The 25,182-nt window shown below is 38.1% G+C and overlaps 5 protein-coding genes across 5 annotated transcripts; 4 read left to right on the plus strand and 1 right to left on the minus strand.

Annotated features, from left to right (window-relative positions):
* Nucleotides 1-3,138: 3,138 nt before the first annotated feature.
* On the plus strand, nucleotides 3,139-5,282 carry LOC101891430 (heat shock protein 70). Its single transcript, XM_059120065.1, has one exon. It carries the CDS (start codon nucleotides 3,349-3,351, stop codon nucleotides 5,254-5,256), a length of 1,908 nt encoding a protein of 635 aa, XP_058976048.1. The 5' UTR covers nucleotides 3,139-3,348; the 3' UTR covers nucleotides 5,257-5,282.
* A 2,970-nt stretch (nucleotides 5,283-8,252) lies between these two features.
* Nucleotides 8,253-10,269, minus strand: LOC131801398 (heat shock protein 70). The gene has a single exon (XM_059120083.1). It carries the CDS (start codon nucleotides 10,184-10,186, stop codon nucleotides 8,279-8,281), a length of 1,908 nt encoding a protein of 635 aa, XP_058976066.1. The 5' UTR covers nucleotides 10,187-10,269; the 3' UTR covers nucleotides 8,253-8,278.
* A 3,152-nt stretch (nucleotides 10,270-13,421) lies between these two features.
* On the plus strand, nucleotides 13,422-15,417 carry LOC101895629 (heat shock protein 70). Its single transcript, XM_059120077.1, has one exon. The coding sequence runs from the start codon at nucleotides 13,500-13,502 to the stop codon at nucleotides 15,405-15,407; it is 1,908 nt and encodes a 635-aa protein (XP_058976060.1). The 5' UTR covers nucleotides 13,422-13,499; the 3' UTR covers nucleotides 15,408-15,417.
* Nucleotides 15,418-19,623: 4,206 nt separating this feature from the next.
* Nucleotides 19,624-20,411, plus strand: LOC101894947 (BBSome-interacting protein 1). Its single transcript, XM_005190484.4, has one exon. The coding sequence runs from the start codon at nucleotides 20,131-20,133 to the stop codon at nucleotides 20,395-20,397; it is 267 nt and encodes an 88-aa protein (XP_005190541.1). The 5' UTR covers nucleotides 19,624-20,130; the 3' UTR covers nucleotides 20,398-20,411.
* A 164-nt stretch (nucleotides 20,412-20,575) lies between these two features.
* On the plus strand, nucleotides 20,576-24,605 carry LOC101894780 (LMBR1 domain-containing protein 2 homolog). The gene is made up of 3 exons (XM_011297077.3): nucleotides 20,576-20,749; nucleotides 20,811-21,333; nucleotides 21,961-24,605. The coding sequence occupies exons 1-3, from the start codon at nucleotides 20,579-20,581 to the stop codon at nucleotides 23,616-23,618; spliced, it is 2,352 nt and encodes a 783-aa protein (XP_011295379.2). The 5' UTR covers nucleotides 20,576-20,578; the 3' UTR covers nucleotides 23,619-24,605.
* Nucleotides 24,606-25,182: the final 577 nt, after the last annotated feature.

A 25,182-nucleotide genomic window follows, 5' to 3' on the forward strand; every position in this document is an offset into this window, starting at 1 on the left:
GGAAAAAGTTATTGAGGTGTTAAATATTGAATTATTAACATTTATTTTAACTTTCTTTTTCTACTTTTTAATACTTCCAATTAATTTTCATATAATTCACTATACAATTCAATCACTAAAAACATAACATCACAATAAAAGAAACAATTAAAAATTACAATATAGAAACGATATGAAATGTCAAAATCATAAAAAATTCGGAAGAAGCAAAAAGAGAAATGCAAAGAAAATTGCATGTAACCCTGTGCGGTGGCTTATCGTGCCATTTTTTCTTCCATCCTTGTCTCTCTACACGTTTTACCAACAAAAAAAAAATGGCATGGTTAAAAAATGTCACCGTGTAAAGACAGTGTAAGCGAAATTAAGTTATTTGGTGGGTAGGAGTTTTTATCTTCCCTTGTACTCAACTCCCAACTCTTGAAAATTAAATCAAAGGCCGAGACATCATAACATGGAAAAGTGCATTTGGGAAAAGAAACTTTTATAAACTCCACCAAGGGTCCCATGGGCCAACTATGAGAAATTATTCAACTTGAATTAAATAAAAAAACGGGAAATTACCACCAAACCGATTTACGTTAACAATGTGCTGCTAAAGCCTTTAAAATATTTCAGGTAGGAAAGTACCTTCCTTTGTGGATGCCAATATTCAATAGTGGACCATGGTGTATATATACCTGCATATATGTAAATAATTATTCCATTGATGTTCCACCTAGTGATACGGTATCAGTGATACCGGCTCATTCGATGAAAAATTTTGGTTGAAACCTCCAAATATTGAAAATTTATGGACAATTTTGTAGGAAGGGAGGCTGTTACATATTGGACTTGTAACATGTTTACATTTTTACAGATTCAGAAAGAGAGCAAATATCCATTCAGGTGCACATATCCCACATAAATGGAAAAATGTGTATTTTCATTCGGGTAGAATAAAAATCTATTCGAAAAGCCAAATTTTTTTTGATAACTTTGCTGTTGAAGAAGCGAAAAAAACCTTGAAAACTTGGAATCCCGTCGTGATGTGATATGCGACACAAGATAATATTAAGATTTCTGGGTACTTTGCCTTTGGGCATGGGTTGCTGATCTGTCGTTAACGAAATTATAAAATGTATGATCCAACAACCTGTGATGGAGGATATAAAAATATATATAGAGATATGCCATACAAAAAAGAAAAAATTATGTGGGCTGATACCAGCAAACAACAATGAATTTCGTGCCATAGCAATGCTGTCTATGGTAACGTCAATTGTTGAGGTAGGTCAGAAGTTATATTCACCAAAGAGAAAAAAAAAATCACCGGCAGACTACATGAAAAAGTTGTTGTCCATTAATTTTTGATATTAATAGAAATATGAGAGCAAAAAATAGTTTTTTTTTTTTTTCAAATATGTAAACATGCATGTTCGTAGGTGTAGTATCAGAGCTCATCGTGCCGACCAGCTACTGAATCACAATGTTATTTTTGTTAGGAACAGCCAATTAAATTAATGATGCTAATTAAAAAATTGCCGCTAAAACGTGTTGTTATTTATAGACAAATACCTCCAAACATGCATATATATTTGTACAGGCATGTGAAGATGAATGCAACTGTTTCCATTCAATTAAACATTGCGATATATGTTGTTCTTCCTTAAACCTTTCATGACTCCCACCACATGAGGCAAGTTATATGAATGGCTTCATTCTATTTAGAACAGTTCGTACTAGTCATCGGATTTCCCCATTCCAAATTTTAATATAAGACTTTATAGATCTATCACGGTCCTGATATTAAACAAAATACCTATTTCATAAAGTGTGCACAGTATCCCAAATTTAAGTTTGACCTCTTGACCTGTTGAAATTAAGCCGGAGTTCACATTATTGTATAAAGAGCTATGAAATTTTGGCAAGCATAGTTTGTTTTAAGTGTATGGCGATTGATGTTGACTAAAAGTTACGTTGATTCATCTTGAGGTAATTATTTCCCCCACATAACGGCACCTCCCGATTTTAGAAGTCCTAAATTCTAGGTAAAGTTTACCAAAAAAGGTGTTAGTGTTAGTTTTGGTCTTTTCCAGAACTGGAATGTAAAAGTATTTACTACTATAACAGATTTTCCCTTTATAATATCGAAAAAAATGCAAACCTAGTAAATTCTTGCACGATCTGGAGCAGAACCATCCCTGGTAGGAGATTGGTGTTATAAAAACAATATTTGTCAATTTTGCTTGGAATCGTTAAATGTATAGATACAGTTCCCACATCCCCGATAAAATATTACATTCCAACTAATTTTGGACGAAAAGATGGGGAATCCAGCAAACATGACAAACAAATATTCAAAACGATGCGGTAAAAAAAGATTTTTAGAAATGTGTATCTTTGTGTAGGCATGTGTGTGCACTTCAGCCGTCACAACAAAATACAAATATCGGCTATAAACAATGCACCACACAAATATACAACAACACGAAATGGAACGAATTTTCGAGATACAATTTTCCTCTGGCCCCTTACACCTTTGGTAATACCATAGTAGTACGGGCAACCAGACACTCCACAAAATAACAATTCAATTGTGCTCAAAACCGTGTTCTAGAACACGAAGAGAAAAAAGAGATAATTCCAGAGAAAATTAAAATTCTATTTTTCTTTATATTTTACGGTTCTATTTAATTGTTTTTAAACACGAATGTTTCTCAAAATAATTTATAAAGCAAATAGATAAAAAATATTTGTATAAATAATGATTTAACACTGTTTTGTTCTTGATTTAAATAAGCAAAGAGAAATTTGACTGAAAAGAGATATTTCGTCTTGAGCACCGCTGCAATTGCGACAACGGCTCTCTCTTCTCTAAGAGAGGCTGATAATAACAAACAGCCCACATTCAGGCGCACATACATTTCGTAAACAAAAACACAGCGAATAAATCTCTCATTCACATTGCGTGCATGCCACCAACCACCCCACACAGAACAAATCAAACGCGAGAAGAGAACAACCGATACTCTTTCGTTTTCTTAATTCTCTTCTCAACTTATCCGGAAATTTCTACAATTTTCTCGTAAGAGTATCTGGCAAATTCTACAGTATGCCTCCGCCATATAAATAGCAGCCGCAAATTTCTCTTCGGCATTAATTCAGTACAAACCAGCAAAGAGTAAACAGCAAGCGAAGAAGAAACTGCTATCAAGAAGTAAATTGTTCAACGTTAAATTTAAAAAAATTAAAGTGAAGAAAAAGTAAAGTTTAAAGAAGCCGAGAAAGATATTCTGAAAAATCAATTTGAGAGTTATTCCAAAATTTATACTAACTTCGTGAGAGACAGCAAACAGAAAGAAAAACACAATGGTAGCTATTGGTATTGATTTGGGCACAACCTACTCCTGCGTTGGTGTTTTCCAACATGGCAAAGTGGAAATCATTGCCAACGACCAGGGCAATCGAACAACACCCAGTTATGTTGCCTTCACCGACACCGAACGGCTAATTGGTGATGCAGCCAAGAACCAGGTGGCCATGAATCCCAAGAACACAGTCTTCGATGCCAAACGTTTGATTGGACGCAAATATGATGACCCGAAAATTATGGAAGACATTAAACACTGGCCCTTCAAAGTGGTCAGTGACAGTGGCAAACCCAAGATCTGTGTGGAATTCAAAGGTGAACAGAAACGTTTTGCTCCCGAAGAGATCAGCTCCATGGTGCTGACAAAGATGAAGGAAACAGCCGAAGCGTATTTGGGTAAATCAGTCAACGATGCAGTGATCACAGTGCCAGCCTACTTCAATGATTCGCAGCGTCAGGCAACCAAGGATGCTGGTCGCATTGCCGGTCTGAATGTTTTGCGGATAATCAATGAACCCACAGCAGCCGCCTTGGCGTATGGCCTCGACAAGAACCTGAAAGGAGAACGCAATGTATTGATCTTCGATTTGGGTGGTGGCACCTTCGATGTCTCCATTCTCACCATTGACGAGGGTTCACTTTTCGAAGTACGTTCGACGGCAGGAGATACGCACTTGGGTGGTGAAGACTTCGACAATCGTCTGGTTAATCATTTGGCCGATGAATTCAAGAGGAAATACAAGAAGGATCTGCGTTCTAATCCTCGGGCTTTGCGTCGCCTGAGAACAGCCGCCGAGAGGGCTAAACGTACATTGTCTTCGAGCACTGAGGCCACCATCGAAATTGATGCCTTGTTTGAGGGCATTGATTTCTATACGAAAGTAAGTCGTGCCCGATTTGAGGAATTGTGTGCCGATCTCTTCCGCCAGACATTGCAACCCGTGGAGAAAGCTCTCAACGATGCTAAAATGGACAAGAACGATATCCATGATATAGTCTTGGTGGGTGGTTCAACTCGTATTCCCAAGGTTCAAAATTTGCTGCAACAGTTCTTCTGTGGCAAGAGTTTGAATTTGTCCATTAATCCCGATGAAGCTGTGGCCTATGGTGCAGCAATTCAAGCGGCCATTCTCAGTGGAGATAAGAGTAGTGAAATCCAAGATGTTTTACTGGTCGATGTGGCACCTCTATCGCTGGGTATTGAAACTGCTGGTGGTGTAATGGCCAAGATCATCGAGCGCAACACACGCATTCCTTGCAAACAGACTCAAACATTCTCCACCTATTCCGATAATCAGACAGGCGTCACCATTCAGGTGTTCGAGGGCGAACGTGTAATGACCAAGGATAACAACCGGCTGGGCACCTTTGACCTGTCCGGCATTCCTCCAGCTCCAAGAGGTGTGCCCCAGATTGAAGTGACATTCGATTTGGATGCTAACGGCATTCTAAATGTCTCCGCAAAGGAAATGAGTTCAGGCAATGCCAAGAATATCACCATCAAAAATGACAAAGGACGTCTATCGCAGGCGGAAATCGACAGAATGGTTAATGAGGCCGAGAGGTATGCCGCTGAAGATGAAAAGCAACGCAACAAAATTGCCGCCCGCAACAATCTGGAAAGTTATGTGTTTGGTGTGAAACAGGCACTGGATCAGGCCGGCAGTGACAAGGTGTCGGAACAAGAAAAAAGCGAGGCATTGAGAGCCTGCGAAGATACCATTAAATGGCTGGATGCCAACACCTTGGCTGAAAAAGAGGAATACGACGACAAAATGAAGGATCTGACAAAGATCTGCACTCCCATCATGACTAAACTGCATGGAGCCGGGCCATCGTGTGGACAACAGGCTGGAGGCTTTGGTGGCCAAGGCAGAAGTGGTCCCACCGTTGAGGAGGTGGACTAAATTCTAATGACTGATTGTTAAATAAGTAGTTAAACAAATTCACAAAAACATTGCCAAAACGTTACTGATTGCCATTTTAGATGTTAAGTAGATTCTTCAATGTTAAGTTAATTTAAGTAGAATAAGTAGTTGATATATGTTAAAGTAATACATGCAAGACAGTATTTGGAATCAAAAATAAAAATAATGTTCATATTTTTTTTACAAAATTTAAATGATTTCGTCGTTTAATTTTAATTTTATAAGGGCATTTGGACGAAGGATTTGTCGGGTATATTTGGGTATTGAGTTTCTCTCATGTCTAGAAAAAAAATTTTGCATATTTTTGGTCATATTCTCTTGGTTTTAATAAAATGTTTCAGTTAGATTCGATTAATCTAAATTTGTTACCACCTGTGTCGGAATGTTGCTGATTGCGATTTGGCTGAATATTTGGTGGAAAGACAATTTTATGAGGTAATATTTTCAAAATGTAATCACAAAAATTGTAACTCTAATTTGTTGATGATGTAAAAAAGCTATGAGAAATTCACTGCTGAGTGGACTGTTGTTCTTGAGCCGCCCTGGTTAAATGCCATATTTAGGAGTTTCGAAGTTATTCTTGCACATGGTTCAGTTTTCCTCAATTTCTCTGGTTCGCATTTTATACCCTCCACCCTGGAAAGGAGGTGAAATCTTGGGCTATTAAAAATATTGCGATATGTGTAATTTTCGGGTCTTGTGATGATTTTGGTTATTTAAAACTTTGACGTTTTGTGGGGAGGTACAAGAAGGAATGAACCGATCTCTACCATATTTATAACAGATCTTGTGTTTATGAAAATATTGAGAAGTGCCTAGTCAGAATGGAATCGGGAGATAATTTCGTGTTTTCTTAGCTTCATGAATATTCAAAATTTTGACCTTTTGTGGGGGAGGTACCAGAAGGAGTGGACCGATATATTCCACCTTTACACCAGACCTTGGGTTAATAAAAATATTGGGATGAAAAATATTTTTTTTGCAAATTTCGACGTCTGTCCGTCTGTCTGTCTGGCTGGCTGGTGCGCACGATAACTCTCGAAGGGAGTATCCGATTTAATCCAAACTTGGTACACCGTAATATTTTTTTTTTCGAACTTAGATCGAGTTCGGAAATTGGCAATATCGGTTCACTTCTTCTGGTACCTCCGCACAAAAGGTCGAAGTTGGCAAAAAATATATTTTTTTCACAGAAAGAGAAAGGATAATCCGATTTTGCTCCAACTTTGCAAATCCTAATATTTGCGTCTAGTACTAGATCAGGTGCGAAAATGGACAATATCAATCCACTCCATCAAGTACCTCTCATACAAATGGTCAAAATTTTGAATAATTTCAACTCTCATAAATGTGATGTAAGAGTCCGATTGTCTTCAACTTTCGCACATCCCAATAATTTTATTAGCCTAAGATCTGGTGTTAAGATGGACAATATCGGTCCGCTCCTTCTGGTACCTACCCCATAAATGGTCGAAAATTTTCAAAAATATATAGTTTCTACACAGAAAGGGAAGCAGTAATCTAATTTTGCTCAAATTTTGAAATTTCTAATATTTGCGTCAGTTCTATATCAGGTGCCAAAATTAATAATATTGGTGACTCTCCCACAAAGGTTCAAAATTTTGAATAACTCAGAGATTCTTTACAACTTGCTATCTTTAAATATATGTCTCTCAACTAGAATCCCGAGATGAATATGGAATTTATGATTTCCCATAAATTGGATATAAATGTTCGATTTTCTTATATACTTATAATAATATTTATATCATATTTATTTAGGTCCGATACGAAATGTACAATATTGACCCATTCTTTCAAAACCCACTCCATAGAGGGCCAAGAGTGGAAAATTCATAACAGAAGTCAAAATATTTTAAAATAATCGAACATTGGCTGAGGGTATACATCTGTCGGCAAAACCGACGGATACTATTTTATTTGATACCCTTTAAGTTTGGTGTGACCACTTTAAATTATTTCAACATCATCTATTCAGTTTCGCCACCACATAATTCGATACTACACTTCTCAAGAAATCGAGTTAATTAAATTAAGTTAATCAAAAAAAAAAAAGGTTCGTTAGTTCATCCTCTTCTGAAATTATATTATTCATATAGTTCCACTTTCCGAATAAATACATAAAATCTACAAAATAACAGTTTTGTCCGTTGTCGTGATTTCAACAGACAGACGGACATCGTTAAATCGACTTGGAATTTTATGCTGATTATGAATATATATTTATACTTTATGGGGTCAACGACGAATATTTAGCGATGTTACAAATGGAATGACAAAGTTAATATATCCTCCGTTTCAAGTTGGAGGGTATAAAACTGTAAACACTATACCACGGTCTTCGCGTATAAAGGCCGAACCAGAGAAATTGGGGAAGACTGAACCATGTGTAAGAATAATTTGAAACGCCTAAATATAACATTTAACCGGGCGGCTCAAGAACAACAGTCCACTCAACAGTCAATTTCTCTTAGCTTTATGAGATCATCAACAAATCAGAGTTACAACTTGGTGATTACATTTGGAAAATATTACCTCATAAAATTGTATTCCCACGAAATATCCAGTCAAATCGTAAACAGCAATATTCCGACACCTACAGGTGGCAACAAATGTTAGATTAATCGGATCTAACTGAAATATTTTATTAAAATCAAGAAAATATGCAAAATTACTTTCTAGACATTAGAGAAATTCAATACCCAAATATACCCGACAAATCCTTCTTCCCAATGCCCCTAATAAAATTAGACAAAAACGAAATCATTTAAATTTTGTAAAAAAATATGAACATTAATTTTATTTTTGATTCCAAATACTGTCTTCCATGTATTACTTTAACATATATCAACTACTTATTCTACTTAAATTAGCTTAACATAGAATAATCTACTTAACATCTAAAATGGCAATCAGTAACGTTTTGGCAATGTTTTTGTGAATTTGTTTAACTACTTATTTAACAATCAGTCATTAGAATTTAGTCCACCTCCTCAACGGTGGGACCACTTCTGCCTTGGCCACCAAAGCCTCCAGCCTGTTGTCCACACGATGGCCCGGCTCCATGCAGTTTAGTCATGATGGGAGTGCAGATCTTTGTCAGATCCTTCATTTTGTCGTCGTATTCCTCTTTCTCAGCCAAGGTGTTGGCATCCAGCCATTTAATGGTATCTTCGCAGGCTTTCAATGCTTCACTCTTTTCTTGTTCCGACACCTTGTCACTGCCGGCCTGATCCAGTGCCTGCTTCACACCAAACACATAACTTTCCAGATTGTTACGGGCGGCAATCTTGTTGCGTTGCTTTTCATCTTCAGCGGCATACCTCTCGGCCTCATTAACCATTCTGTCGATTTCCGCCTGCGATAGACGTCCTTTGTCATTTTTGATGGTGATATTCTTGGCATTGCCTGAACTCATTTCCTTGGCGGAGACATTTAGAATGCCGTTAGCATCCAAATCGAATGTCACTTCAATCTGGGGCACACCTCTTGGAGCTGGAGGAATGCCGGACAGGTCAAAGGTGCCCAGCCGGTTGTTATCCTTGGTCATTACACGTTCACCCTCGAACACCTGGATGGTGACGCCTGTCTGATTATCGGAATAGGTGGAGAATGTTTGAGTCTGTTTGCAAGGAATGCGTGTGTTGCGCTCGATGATCTTGGCCATTACACCACCAGCAGTTTCAATGCCCAGCGATAGAGGTGCCACATCGACCAGTAAAACATCTTGGATTTCACTACTCTTATCTCCACTCAGAATGGCCGCTTGAATTGCTGCACCATAGGCCACAGCTTCATCAGGATTAATGGACAAATTCAAACTCTTGCCACAGAAGAACTGTTGCAGCAAATTTTGAACCTTGGGGATGCGAGTGGAGCCGCCAACCAGGACTATATCATGGATATCGTTCTTGTCCATTTTAGCATCGTTGAGAGCTTTCTCCACGGGTTGCAATGTCTGACGGAAGAGATCGGCACACAATTCCTCAAATCGGGCACGACTTACTTTCGTATAGAAATCAATACCCTCAAACAAGGCATCTATTTCGATGGTGGCCTCAGTGCTCGAGGACAATGTACGTTTAGCCCTCTCAGCGGCTGTTCTCAGGCGACGCAAAGCCCGAGGATTAGAACGCAGATCCTTCTTGTATTTCCTCTTGAATTCATCGGCCAAATGATTAACCAGACGATTGTCGAAGTCTTCACCACCCAAGTGCGTATCTCCTGCCGTCGAACGTACTTCGAAAAGTGAACCCTCGTCAATGGTCAGAATGGAAACATCAAAAGTGCCACCACCCAAATCGAAGATCAATACATTGCGTTCTCCTTTCAGGTTCTTGTCGAGGCCATACGCTAAGGCGGCTGCTGTGGGTTCATTGATTATCCGCAAAACATTCAGACCGGCAATGCGACCAGCATCCTTGGTTGCCTGACGCTGCGAATCATTGAAGTAGGCTGGCACTGTGATCACTGCATCGTTGACTGATTTGCCCAAATACGCTTCGGCTGTTTCCTTCATCTTTGTCAGCACCATGGAGCTGATCTCTTCGGGAGCAAAACGTTTCTGTTCACCTTTGAATTCCACACAGATCTTGGGTTTGCCACTGTCACTGACCACTTTGAAGGGCCAGTGTTTAATGTCTTCCATGATTTTCGGGTCATCATATTTGCGTCCAATCAAACGTTTGGCATCGAAGACTGTGTTCTTGGGATTCATGGCCACCTGGTTCTTGGCCGCATCACCAATTAGCCGTTCGGTGTCGGTGAAGGCAACATAACTGGGTGTTGTGCGATTGCCCTGGTCGTTGGCAATGATTTCCACTTTGCCATGTTGGAAGACACCAACGCAGGAGTAGGTTGTGCCCAAATCAATACCAATAGCTACCATTGTGTTTTTCTATCTGTTTGCTGTCTTTCACGAAGTTAGTATAAATTTCGGAAAATCTTTCAATTGGCTTTTTAAAATATCTTCCTCGGCTTCTTTTAAAGTTTACTTTTTCTCACTTTAATTTTTAAATTTAACGTTGAATAATTTTACTTCTTGTTAGCAGTTTCTTCTTCGCTTGTTGTTTACTCTTTGCTTGTTTGTACTGAATTAATGCCGAAGAGAAATTTGCGGCTGCTATTTATATGGCGGAGGCATGCTGTAGAAATTGCCAGATACTCTTACGAGAAAATTGTAGAAATTTCCAGATAAATTGAGAAGAGAATTAAGAAAACGAAAGAGTATCGGTTGTTCTCTTCTCGCGTTTGATTTGTTCTCTGTGGGGTGGTTGGTGGCATGCATGATGCACGCAATGTATATGAGAGAGCATTATTCGTTTTATTTTTGTTTATGAAATGTATGTGTGCATGAATGTGGGCTGTTTGTTATTATCGGCCTCTCTTAGAGAAAGAGAGTGCCGTTGTGGTAATTGTTATTTTGTGGAGTGTCTGGTTGCCCGTACTACTATGGTATTACCAAAAGTGGAAGGGGCCAGAGGAAAATTGTATCTCGAAAATTCGTTCAATTTCGTGTTGTTGTATATTTGTTTGGTGCATTGTTTAATGCCGATATTTGTATTTGGTTGTGACGGCTAAAGTGCACACACATGCAAACACAAATATGCACATTTCTAAAAATCTTTTTTACTGCATTGTTTTGAATATTTGTTTGTCATGTTTGCTTGATTCCCCATCTTCTTTTCGTCCAAATGTAATATTTTATCAAACTAAGATCGACTTCGGGGATGTGGGAACTGTATCTATACATTTAACGATTCCAAGCAAATTTGACAAATATTGTTTTTATAAAACCAATCACCTAACAGGGATTGTTCTGCTCCAGATCGTGCAAACTATGCTTGCCAAAATTTCATAGCTCTTTATACAATAATGTGAACTCCGGCTTAATTTCAACAGGTCAAGAGGTCAAACTTAAATTTGGATACTGTGCACACTTTATGAAATAGGTATTTTGTTTAATATCAGGACCGTGATAGATCTATAAAGTCTTATATTAAAATTTGGAATGGGGAAATGCGATGACTAGTACGAACTGTTCTAAATAGAATAGAGCCATTCATATAACTTGCCTCATGTGGTGGGAGTCATGAAAGGTATAAGGAAGAACAACACATATCGCAATGTTTAATTGAATGGAAACAGTTGCATTCATCTTCACATGCCTGTACAAATATATATGCATGTTTGGAGGTATTTGTCTATAAATAACAACACGTTTTAGCGGCAATTTTTTAATTAGCATAATTAATTTAATTGGCTGTTCCTAACAAAAATAACATTGTGATTCAGTAGCTGGCCGACACGATGAGCTCTGATACTACACCTACGAACATGCATGTTTACATATTTAAAAACTAAAATATGAGAAATATTTCTCTGACTATCAAACATTAATGGAAAAAAACTCTTTCGCGTAGTCTGCCGGTGATTATTTCTCTTTGGTGAAGATAATTTCTGACCTACCTCAACAATTGATGTTACCATAGCATTTCTATGGCATGAAATTCATTGTTGTTTGCTGGCATCAGCCCACATAATGTTTTCTTATTTGTATGGCATATCTCTATATATTTTTATATCCTTCATCACAGGTTGTTGGAGCATACATTTTATAATTTCGTTATCGACAGACCAGTATATACATCTAAAACCCATGCCCAAAGGAAAAGTACCCAGAAATCTTAATATTATCTTGTGTCGCATATCACATCACGACGGGATTCCAAGTTTTCAAGGTTTTTTTTTCGCTTCTTCAATAGCAAAGTTATCAAAAAAAATTTGGCTTTTCGAATAGATTTTTATTCTACCCGAATGAAAATCCACTTTTTTCCATTTATGTGGGATATATGCACCTGAATGGATATTTGCTCTGTTTCTGAATCTGTAAAAATGTAAACCTGTTACAAGTCCAATATGTAACAGCCTCCCTTCCTACAAAATTGTCCATAAATTTTCAATATTTGCAGGTTTTAACCAAAATTTTTCATCGAATGAGCCGGTATCACTGATACCGTATCACTAGGTGGAACATCAATGTAATAATTATTTAAATATATGCAGGTATATATACATCATAGTCCACTATTGAATATTGGCATCCACAAAGGAAGGTACTTTCCTATCTGAAATATTTTAAAGGTTTTAGCAGCACATTGCTAACGTAAATCGGTGTGGTGGTAATTTCCTGTTTTTTTTTATTTAATTAAAGTTGAATAATTTTTTATAGTTGGCCCATGGGACCATTGGTGGAGTTTATAAAAGTTTCTTTTCCCAAATGCACTTTTCCATGTTATGATGTCTCGGCCTTTGATTTAATTTTCAAGAGTTGGGAATGCGTTGCATAAAAGGGAAGATGAAAACTCCTACTCACCAAATAACTTAATTTCGCTTATAGGTCATATTTTAGAATTCTGCAATCACATGCTATGATCCAGTACTTGTCATAGCCGTACAACCCTTCCCTGATATACCTCCATAGCCATAACCTAAATTACACTACTCTGATATAAATACCTCTAACCGTTTTCCAATAGTCAGCTTTTAAATGAAGCGGCTGAATTATCTAATTTTTCCATCAAATTTCGTCAACAACAAGAAATAAATGCGTCATCCAAGCAATTTGCTAAAGAAATTTCCCGACAGAAAGCAAAACATGGCAGCAATTCATTGTTGTCTGTTGTGTTTATTCACGAAAATAACTTTTTCGCTGTGTTGTGTTGTGCCGACTATCTGTTGCACACAAACACACACACTCGGCACAAAAATAAACAAAACACTGATGCGCATGCCGTAAGAGAGCAATACGAAATCGTTTCTCTTTACTCAATACCCGCTCAAATGGGAATATATGAAATTCTCTTCAAAACAAACCAAACTCTCTTCTCAACTTATCTGGAAATTTCAACAATTTTCTCGTAAGAGTATCTGGCAAATTCTGCAGCATGCCTCCGCCATATAAATAGCAGCCGCAAATTTCTCTTCGGCATTAATTCAGTACAAACAAGCAAAGAGTAAACAACAAGCGAAGAAGAAACTGCTAACAAGAAGTAAAATTATTCAACGTTAAATTTAAAAATTAAAGTGAGAAAAAGTAAACTTTAAAAGAAGCCGAGGAAGATATTTTAAAAAGCCAATTGAAAGATTTTCCGAAATTTATACTAACTTCGTGAAAGACAGCAAACAGATAGAAAAACACAATGGTAGCTATTGGTATTGATTTGGGCACAACCTACTCCTGCGTTGGTGTCTTCCAACATGGCAAAGTGGAAATCATTGCCAACGACCAGGGCAATCGCACAACACCCAGTTATGTTGCCTTCACCGACACCGAACGGCTAATTGGTGATGCAGCCAAGAACCAGGTGGCCATGAATCCCAAGAACACAGTCTTCGATGCCAAACGTTTGATTGGACGCAAATATGATGATCCGAAAATTATGGAAGACATTAAACACTGGCCCTTCAAAGTGGTCAGTGACAGTGGCAAACCCAAGATCTGTGTGGAATTCAAAGGTGAACAGAAACGTTTTGCTCCCGAAGAGATCAGCTCCATGGTGCTGACAAAGATGAAGGAAACAGCCGAAGCGTATTTGGGTAAATCAGTCAACGATGCAGTGATCACAGTGCCAGCATACTTCAATGATTCGCAGCGTCAAGCAACCAAGGATGCTGGTCGTATTGCCGGTCTGAATGTTTTGCGGATAATCAATGAACCCACCGCAGCCGCCTTGGCGTATGGCCTCGATAAGAACCTGAAAGGAGAACGCAATGTATTGATCTTCGATTTGGGTGGTGGCACCTTCGATGTCTCCATTCTCACCATTGACGAGGGTTCACTTTTCGAAGTACGTTCGACGGCAGGTGATACGCACTTGGGTGGTGAAGACTTCGACAATCGTCTGGTTAATCATTTGGCCGATGAATTCAAGAGGAAATACAAGAAGGATCTGCGTTCTAATCCTCGGGCTTTGCGTCGCCTGAGAACAGCCGCTGAGAGGGCTAAACGTACATTGTCCTCGAGCACTGAGGCCACCATCGAAATAGATGCCTTGTTTGAGGGTATTGATTTCTATACGAAAGTAAGTCGTGCCCGATTTGAGGAATTGTGTGCCGATCTCTTCCGTCAGACATTGCAACCCGTGGAGAAAGCTCTCAACGATGCTAAAATGGACAAGAACGATATCCATGATATAGTCCTGGTTGGCGGCTCCACTCGCATCCCCAAGGTTCAAAATTTGCTGCAACAGTTCTTCTGTGGCAAGAGTTTGAATTTGTCCATTAATCCTGATGAAGCTGTGGCCTATGGTGCAGCAATTCAAGCGGCCATTCTGAGTGGAGATAAGAGTAGTGAAATCCAAGATGTTTTACTGGTCGATGTGGCACCTCTATCGCTGGGCATTGAAACTGCTGGTGGTGTAATGGCCAAGATCATCGAGCGCAACACACGCATTCCTTGCAAACAGACTCAAACATTCTCCACCTATTCCGATAATCAGACAGGCGTCACCATCCAGGTGTTCGAGGGCGAACGTGTAATGACCGAGGATAACAATCGACTGGGCACCTTTGACCTGTCCGGCATTCCTCCAGCTCCAAGAGGTGTGCCCCAGATTGAAGTGACATTCGATTTGGATGCTAACGGCATTCTAAATGTCTCCGCCAAGGAAATGAGTTCAGGCAATGTCAAGAATATCACCATCAAAAATGACAAAGGACGTCTATCGCAGGCGGAAATCGACAGAATGGTTAATGAGGCCGAGAGGTATGCCGCTGAAGATGAAAAGCAACGCAACAAGATTGCCGCCCGTAACAATCTGGAAAGTTATGTGTTTGGTGTGAAGCAGGCACTGGATCAGGCCGGCAGTGACAAGGTGTCGGAACAAGAAAAGAGTGAAGCATTGAAAGCCTGCGAAGATACCATTAAATGGCTGGATGCCAACACCTTGGCTGAGAAAGAGGAATACGACGACAAAATGAAGGATCTGACAAAGATCTGCACTCCCATCATGACTAAACTGCATGGAGCCGGGCCATCGTGTGGACAACAGGCTGGAGGCTTTGGTGGCCAAGGCAGAAGTGGTCCCACCGTTGAGGAGGTGGACTGAAAAACTTCGTGTTCCATATGAGATTTAATCGAAATGACTGATTATTTTTTTAGTTGAATGAACCTCAAAATATTAAATAATACATAAGTTACCTGTTCTCATTTTAGAGTTAAGTTTAAAAATTAAGTAATTTTTTCTATTGTTACAATTATGTTAAAGATATACACGGAAGACAGTATTTGGAATCGAAATAAAAAAACAAATATTTATTGAAAATGAGTTTGTTTTTTTTTTGTGTGTTTGATGGGTGTTGTTGGTAAGATATACACGATATGATATTTCTTCCATTTTTTTTTAATTAACACTTGGTGTTCCTTCGAAACAGATGCATGCCAGAAAATATATTCTGAACAAGTAAAAAAGCTGTAAGTTCGGCCGGGCCGAAAAAATGGTAAAAATTCTGTTAAAGTCTTATGTTCGGTTGAAATGGTATGTTATATTCGGGCTATACGAAGACGTGCACAGACCATTTTCTGTCTTAGGCTGTAGTAATCATTACAAACTTCAAACACCATCGGTAAAATCATTAAAGTACCGAATATCGGGAGGTACCATTATATGGTATATGGCTATACCAAAACGTGGACCTACATGACCCATTTTCAATACCAAAAGTCCTGCAGACATAATACACATTTAAGTAAAATTTTATTAACCTACTTCATTTCGTTCGGAAGCTAAAGTGATTTCAACAGACGGACGGATATATGATACCCTACAATATGTTGGAAGCCCCTTTATGTCCAAATTCATGTTGGAAAATGTTGTTTTTGAAATGCTGTCATAGAACCCTGTCAGATGTTACCCATAGCTGTTTGACCGGAAGCATTTCTCCAATATTTACGTACTCCGTTGTGTTGTTAGGAATACAAAACAATTTCTATCGAAAAATGTAGTCCATTTTTGAGCTAAATGTAATACAATGCTCATCCAAAATGCTAGACTTCTTCTATGACCTTAACACTCTTCTCATGCAAAATTCAGTGTCGAGTGGTTTTCAACTTTGACCTGTAGAGCGGCTGCAAGATCAGGAAAATTTTAATTTTTTTTGGTCCATTTGAACCCTTTAACGAACATTTTTAAAAACAATTTGCTTGGTTTCTGACCCTAATCCTATCCCTATGCAAGATTTTGTGAGGATCGGGTGGTAATTGCAATTTGTATATAATCAGGTTCTTGATTTATAAGCAGAATAACTAAGATCTATTTCTTTTACATATATATAGTACCTATTTTGCTGCATATCCCATATCTTGGCTATCAGCATCACTGTAATGGTCAGAATTTTCGATTCTATGGAGGGTTTATTAACTTTGTCATTCCGTTTGTACATATAATTGGATCAGCGTAAAATTCTAAGACGATCTAGCGATGTCCGTCCGTCTGTCTGTCTGTTGTAATCACGCTCAATCAATCTTTCGAACAAATTGAGATATAAGGCTAAAATTTTGTACTCATGCATAGTTTACTAATAGGCAGGTTAAGTTTGTAAATTGGTCATGTCGGTCCACGTTTTCGTATAGCCCCCATATAATGGTACCTCCGATATTCGGTATCATGATTTCACCGACATTATGTAGCGGAATTATTTCAAATTTCGTATTTGAAGTTCGTATTGGGTACTACAGCCTATGCCAAAAATTTTGTATGCAGGTCCACGTCTTCGTATAGCTCCCATATAACGGTAGCTGCCGATATTCGGTATTTTAATGATTTCGGCATCATTATTTACCAGAATTGTTTCAAATTTCGTATTGGGAGATCTTAATGGTTACTACAACCCATGGAAGAAAAATCGTATGCAGGTCCACGTCTTCGTATAGCCCCAATATAACGGTACCCCCCGAAATTTGGTATTTTCATGGTTTTAGCTACATTATTTACCGGAATTGTAACACATTTCGTATTTAAAATTCGTAATGGGCACTACATCCCGATACTCGATATTTTGATGATTTTTACGACATTATTCACCGGAATTGTTTCAAATTTAGTATTTGAAGTTCGTAATGGGTACTACAGCCTATGACAAAACATTTCGTAATCAGGTCCAAGTCTTCGCATAGTCTCCATATAACAGATTTCATATAAGTGGTAGTTTCCGGAAGTTTTTTGAAAATTTTCAAGTTCCTTCCAAATGGTGGAGGGTATTAAAAGTTCGGCCCGGCCGAACTTATCTGCTGTTTTACTTGTATACATACAATTTATACCTCATTTTACCCGCTAAATATTGTCCGAATTGGTCTAACTCCATGCAACATTTCGCGTCAATTGGTTTATAATTGTGGCCAGCAGAGCAACAGTAAGATCAAGTAATATATATTTTTGGTCCAAATATTCTGCAATAATCTCCAAAAACAATAAGTTTCTCTTCTGATCCCAACCACACCTCCATTTTCAATTTCGTGAGGACTATAATTGCGGACTATAATTGCGACCTGTAGCTTGATTACAAATTAACATGGACAGACGGACATATATAGCTAGTTCGACTCAGCTCGGCGAGATGGGAACATCCATATATAGTTTCCTATGTCGGGGACCAATATTTCGCGGTATTACATAATTTTTGACCCAATCCAACTTATAATACGCCAAACTCATAGTGTTGTAGGGTATAAAAACATTATTGCTAAAAATTCACGAATTAAAATATTTTTAAAAAATTTATAACTCAAAGATACTTTTAAAAATTAACGCTTCAAAATAATTTATTAAAAATCCAGGCCGCCAGAAAATATTCTCAAAATTCACCGCTAAAAAATGTGTCTTAAAAATCAATTGGTGTGTTCCAGAACCTGAAAGAATCTACTACTTTTGAAGTTTTCTCCGATATTGTAAAGGGAAATTTGGTTATCGTAGTAAAAAAACTACTTTCAAGTCTGGCTGTTCTGGAACCAGCCAAATGCCTCTACTAATATAACTAAAATTCACGAGTTTAAAAAATTCATAACTTGAAAATATTCTTAAAAATCGACGGATCAAACCCGTTAAACACTTAATCCACTCACCCAGAAATTATTCTTAAAAATTCATCCCTCAAAAATGTTCTCAAAAAGGCACAGTTTACAAAATAATTTTAAAATGCACCGCTGAAAACAGTTTTCTTAAAATTCCATCTCTAAAAAAATATTCTAAAAATTCGCTCCCCAAAAAATAGTTTTAAAAAGATTCAATTTTCTAAAAATTTTCGTAAAAATTCACGCCACAACAAGTGTTCTTAATTTAGTTGTGTTCCAGTACTTTTTTAGTAGTAAAACTAGCAGAAGAGAGAACAGTTCGAAATGTCATTCTCAATTAGGTGTGCTCAAAAAATAAGGGAACGGAAAATTAGCAGAGATGCGATATAATGTCAAAATTCCTAGAGCAAACAGTCCAAATCGGACTGGCGAAACCTTACTGAAACGGACGCCAAAATTTAAAAAAAATAGTATTGAAGACGATACGTTACAATTAATAATCTATAATAATTAATAATCTGATTCATCATTCAGCCAGTCCTCTTCACTACTGGAATCATCCAAAAGTGCTCCATATTTTCTCTTTTTGTTTTTTTGCACTACAAATATTAGTTTTTCCTTTAGTTTTTAAGTTGATCATTTCTTTATTTTTGTTATGACGCGGGAACATTGAAATGTATCAATACATTTTTCAACCTTGTTAGCCCTGCCAATTAAATGTCAAATTCACAATTTGCACATTTCTGCTCGGCCAAATTCATGTAGCTAAAACAAGCAGAAATGTGCACCACTCAGCGCCATTTTTTTCTCGAGAGAGCTGCAAGTTTTGCTAGTTTTTGCAGTACGGGAACGCGTTGTAGCAGAATTAGTACTAATTTGTAGGTTCTGGAACACAACTTTTATTTCCCAAAATTCTTCCTTTTAGTCCATGAGTCCTTCAAAATATGTTGTTTCTCGTTCTTCTAGAACTCTTTAGATGGGATTTCTCGATTTTCTAGAACCCTTAAGTATAAAATTTTACGATCTTTTGGCGCTTTTTAGCAATCGTTGTTTTGCTATGTTACGGTTTCCTTACCGAAGATTTATTCGCCAATCTTGTATAATTCTAAAAAAATATTTTATTAAAGTTTTGATAAATTCAAATTAGATGTGTTTAACTTTAACTCCCCCGATCCGAAATTTCGCTGCCGGCGGCAAAATAAACAGCACGCCGCCGCCGACGTTTGGTTTACATCTGATGAGTCGACGCCGACAAAAAGAACTATCCCCTTTGTAATCTACTACTTTGCTGAGGAAGACACTGTTGAGCACGAAATTGTTAATAAGAATCTATATAAATAACAATTTAAATTAAATATTTCGTATAAAAATGATAAGATAAAAACAACAATAACAATATGAGTGTCAATTTGATCAAATAAATAAACAAAAGAAAACAACAGAAACTATTCTTTGCTTACTTGTTCGTTGAAAGGAAGACAAGTGGCAAACGCTGAAAAAAAAACAGTTCACCAAATATACACCCCCCACAAAGAAACCAGAACACTTCGTCACAAAAACAACAACAACGATATATAAAGGACAAAGTTTAGGAGGCTAATGTTTGTTATTAACGCTTAGCAGTGGTGGTGGTTGTGCGTGTGGAGTTAACGAGAAAAACAATATCAAAGATCAAAACGTTGACGTTTCTTTGACTGGTAGTCGGTCGGTCGGTGGGTCGTTTGGTCTTTGTTGTCGCTGCAGCCGTGAGCCGCCCTTTGATTATGACGACAAAAACCAATGCCAGCGTAGAAATCAATAACACCACCAGAGCCAATCAAGAGGATTTGTATAGCAAAGAAAAAATCGAATTAATTGTACCAACAACGGGTAAATTGTATTTCGAACATAAACCGGAGCTGGTATTCTGTAAGCCGCACTTAATGCCATTGAAATCTCAAGCGCTGGAACGCTTGGAGGAAATGCAACGTGATACTGCAAGGCAGTTGCAGGAGAAACGCTTAAAAGGTTCCCATAAGGCCAAGAACTAAAAAAGGAGCTTTGTGACAACAGCAGCAGAAGCAGCAGCTAAATATATAGGCACCTGTCTACACGGCACGCACTTTTGGTTTCATTTGCACATTGTTACCCCCGACCTCCCCCCACCCACTCAAACAACAACAAATCACGTAACCATTTCTAAAGATAGCTAAAAAGGGGAGGCGATTAATTATGGCTTATTTATTACCTTTTGCCATATGCTTGGCCTTGTGTTTGGCCGGCTTTTCATTATACCGCTATGGTAATATACCACGACAGCATATAATTGTAACACTTTCGGTTTTGACGGCCTGGTGTTTTTCCTTTCTAATTGTTTTTACCATACCCTTGGATGTGACATCGGTAAGTCAAAGAGATTTATTAAATATGGCTATAACTTAATTTTTTAATTCCCCCTTTCCAGACACTGTATCGGCAATGTGTACAAGAACACAATATCACAGCAATAACAACACTAGCATCAACGTCTGCCACTTTGCCCGCAGGCACAACTGTCACAATACATGCTCAACATCAGCATTCGCTGAAACGCAATGACTCATCCCCAACATCATTGTCATCGTCATCTTCAATTAATGCCTTGGCATCTGCGAAATTAGCAGAATGTCAACAACCCTGGGGAATGATTCCCGATGAAGTTTTCCCCAATCTGTGGCGCATCATATATTGGAGTTCACAATTTCTCACCTGGTTGATAATGCCTTTAATGCAGTCGTATTTGAAAGCAGGAGACTTTACGATAAAGGGCAAATTGAAATCGGCCTTGATAGAGAATGCCATTTATTATGGATCATATTTGTTTATATGTGGCATATTGTTAATATATATTGCGGCCAAGGGCGTCTCATTGGATTGGCAAAAATTGAAGGCTATAGCATCGTCAGCATCGAATACATGGGGTCTGTTTTTGTTGGTGTTATTGTTGGGTAAGTGGAATTCAAAGCGAAGAGGACAAAATAAAATATATATAGAATGCATTGTGAAGCTCTTCCTCTTCCTATTGATATTCTATAGGCAGAGGTCCTATTATAGGTCTTCTATATCTAGAACACCTCCTGAAAATATTTGGCTATGTGTAAAAGACTTTCCAAAGAACCTGTTGTATAAGCAGAAGATATTGTAAACGATTTCCATACATAACAAAATCTTGTGAAGGTCAGTTCTTTAAAATATAGACGACTTTTTAAACGTCTTCTAAAGGGATGAGACTTCTTAAAAGTATTCTAAAGGTAGGAGACTTTTTGAGGGCCTTCTATCGCCAGACGGCTTTCTAAAAGTCTTATATAGAAAGATTCCTTTCTGAAGGTTTTAGGAGGATCTTATAAAAGTCTTCTATGCACGGAAGATCTTTTGTATTGAGGATCTTAAAAGATCTTCTATGTATGGTGGATCTGTAAAGGCCTTCTATGCAGAGAGTGTCTTGCAGAAATCTTTTAAAGACCTAAAAAGGTTTCTTCTTTGTATAGAGAAACTTCTAAAGGTCTTGTATGTATGGTGGATCGTGTAAAGGTTTTTAGATGAGAACTCTGTAACTCCTTCCCTTTTTCTTTCAGGTTATGCCCTGGTGGAGGTGCCACGGTCATTGTGGAACAATGCCAAACCAGGCTTTACCCTTCAATATGCCTATTTTAAAGCAGCAAAATTGAGTGCCGACAAAGCCGAGGCTGAGGAGAATGTTGATGATGTTTTGGAATCGTTGGAGGGCATAACACGATCGATACCCAATAACCACGAATTACGTGAATGTGTGGAAACAATTCTAAGAAAAGTACCCACTGAGCTACGAGAAAGAGCTGCACGTAACTATTCGCGGGGTGGCAATGGTGGTGGCACCTCCACCATAGTTCCATCCGGAAAAGCATTGGTACGTGTGCATAGACAAGTGATAAAATCTCTGCAAACATTGCAACGCACCGAAGCCCTATGGAGTGTACAGGTGGAAAAGGTTTTGTATTTGGAAGATGTGTCGAGGAATATGCATTCATCGGATAGACGTTTCAAGGCGGAGTTTACAAAACCCCGTTCCCAAATGGGACGATTCTTTTATTCTCCCACATTGCATTGGTATTGGGCATGTGTGTTGCGCAGCCCTTTGCTCAAGTCTCTGTGTGTGATCACGGCCATTATGTCCGGCATGGTGGTGTGGAGCGAGCTGACATTTTTCCAACGTAAACCGGTCTTATCGATCTTTGCCAATGTCATCAACGTGGCCAAGCATGGCTATGATTTCCTGACCATCGAAGTGTTTTCAATGATTGTGTTGTGCTACCTCTTCTATTGTACTTATTCGACGATATTGAGAATACGTTTCCTGAATCTCTACTATTTGGCGCCGCATCATCAGACCAATGAACATAGTTTGATATTTAGTGGCATGTTGTTGTGTCGCCTCACCCCGCCCATGTGTTTGAATTTCTTGGGCCTCATACACATGGATTCGCATATTATCAAGGAACGTGTCATGGAGACCTACTATACCCAAATTATGGGTCACATGGATGTTATTGGCATTATATCGAATGGTTTCAATATCTACTTTCCCATGTGCATGTTGGCCTTTTGTTTGGCCACCTGGTTTAGTTTGGGTTCACGGGCCCTAAATGCATTGGGTTTCCAGCAGTTTTTGCAAAATGAAACAATTGCCACGGAATTGGTACAGGAAGGCAAGGACCTAATTGCCCGTGAGAAGAGACGGCGTCAACGGGCCGAAGAGGCCATGAATCGGAGAAGGGAGTTTTCACGAAACAATGAGGCAATAACCGCCAATATTTATGTCAACAAATATGGAAATTTGAATGCCAATAATTCGTCATCAACGACAACAACGGGTGGTGGCGGAGGGGTTGGTAGTCGCGTGGGTGCAAATGTACCCTCTGATGATTTAATACGTAATGGTGATAATTTGCGTTATGACACCTTGCCACGATCCCTGTCTGATGAATTGAAGGAACGTTTTGGGGTTAGCACTGAGGCCCATGTGGCGTTTAAGGGCCACCAACCATCAACGAACTCCCGTTACAATGACACACTGGCGTCTAGAGGCGGTTTGTCGGATGAAATCGGCAGTCGTTTTGGTCGGAGCACTCAAGTACAACCACCTAATACCAGTCATTATCGTTTGGAATTTGGTGATTATGAAGAAGATGATTTCATGGCCACCTCGGGATCCAATCGCATAGAACCACCGCGGGGACTGTTCGATGATGTGTAAAGGAAACGAGACAGAAGGATAACACATACACACACATTTGCTCTCTCTCCCTCTCTCGGTCGTTAGCTCAGTTCTTCAATGTGGAGGGTGGTTCGTCCTCCCCTGCAGCTGTTCCAACTAAATTTGTTAGTCACAATTAATTCAAAATATATCGTCTAGTTAAATATTAATTACACACCAATACAATCACTCACACACAAACACACACGGATAAACACATGAATTGCTTTGCAGAATTTCATTGCCCACTGTAGCACCACTTTAAATTGATGGCCTTATCATAGATTTTTTTTTGTTTTGTTTATTTTTTTTAATCAGTGGTTGCTGCTCTCTAGCCATTATGATCGATCATTTGATTTAAGCATATACATATATATTTAATTTAATATGTTTAATAATTATTGTAAGAAGTAGTTTCTTTTTAAGCATTTTGAAACCTACTTTGCATTATTTGATGAATAGTTTATATATTTAAGGAAGCCGTTGTTGCTTTGAATTTATGCCTCATAGCATATAATTTTTATTTATTATTATCATTATTTTATTAATTTATATTTTTTAATAATTAATACTAACCTATTTTTATGATTACTGGGGCTTGTTGTGGAATTAGAAATCAATTGTCAAGAGAAGGCAAGAGGGCGAGATTAAGGAAAACACATTTGTCTCTGCGATGATGATGATTGTAAGTTTCCTTTTCGAGTTTGTATTGTTTGAATGCCAACTTTGTTGGTATGCCAATGTCTTGGTAGCATTTATGGTTTCCACAACAAGAAGCTCTGTTTGTTTTTTTTTGGTTCACTGTAACATTTGTTTTTCCTCATTTCATTTATTTCGAAGCCAGGTTCAATTACTTTAAATGGACAGTATAGAGTTTTATATACATACATATATATAAAAAACGTAAATACATATATATATATATTTATGGAACACAATTTGTTTAAGTATTTAGAGTAATTGAAATAAATGATTCATATAATCGAATTTTATGATTTATATCTGATTTTTAGGAGAGAATTTTTTTTATGAGAAGACTATTTGCCCTTCTATGAAAAACCTCTTTGGTCTTATAGAAGACCTTTTGGTCTCCTAGAAGACATTATCGTCCTTTTGTCTTCCAGGAGAAGGAATTTTAGTATAGTCTATGAGAGGGCCCCTTAGTCTTCTATGAGAAGACCTTCCTGGTTTTCTATAAGAAGATATTCAGGTCTTCTCTAAGAAGACATTTAGGTCTTCTATGAGAAGAATTTCAAGTCTTCTATGAGAAGACTTCCAGGTTTTCTTTGAGAAGACTTCCAGGTCTTCTTTGAGAAGACTTCCAGGTCTTCTATGAATAGACATTTAGGTATTTTATGAGTTGACTTCCAGGTTTTCTATGAGAAGACCTTAACGTCTTCTATGAGAAGACCTTAACGTCTTCTATGAGAAGACCTTAACGTCTTATATGAGAAGACCTTAACGTCTTCTATGAGAAGACCTTCACGTCTTCTATGAGAAAACCTTCACGTCTTCTATGAAAACACCTTTACGTCTTCTATGAGAAGACCTTCACGTCTTCTAT

This window comes from Musca domestica, unplaced genomic scaffold, assembly GCF_030504385.1.
Source record: "Musca domestica strain aabys unplaced genomic scaffold, Musca_domestica.polishedcontigs.V.1.1 1, whole genome shotgun sequence".
Lineage (NCBI taxonomy): Eukaryota > Metazoa > Arthropoda > Insecta > Diptera > Muscidae > Musca > Musca domestica.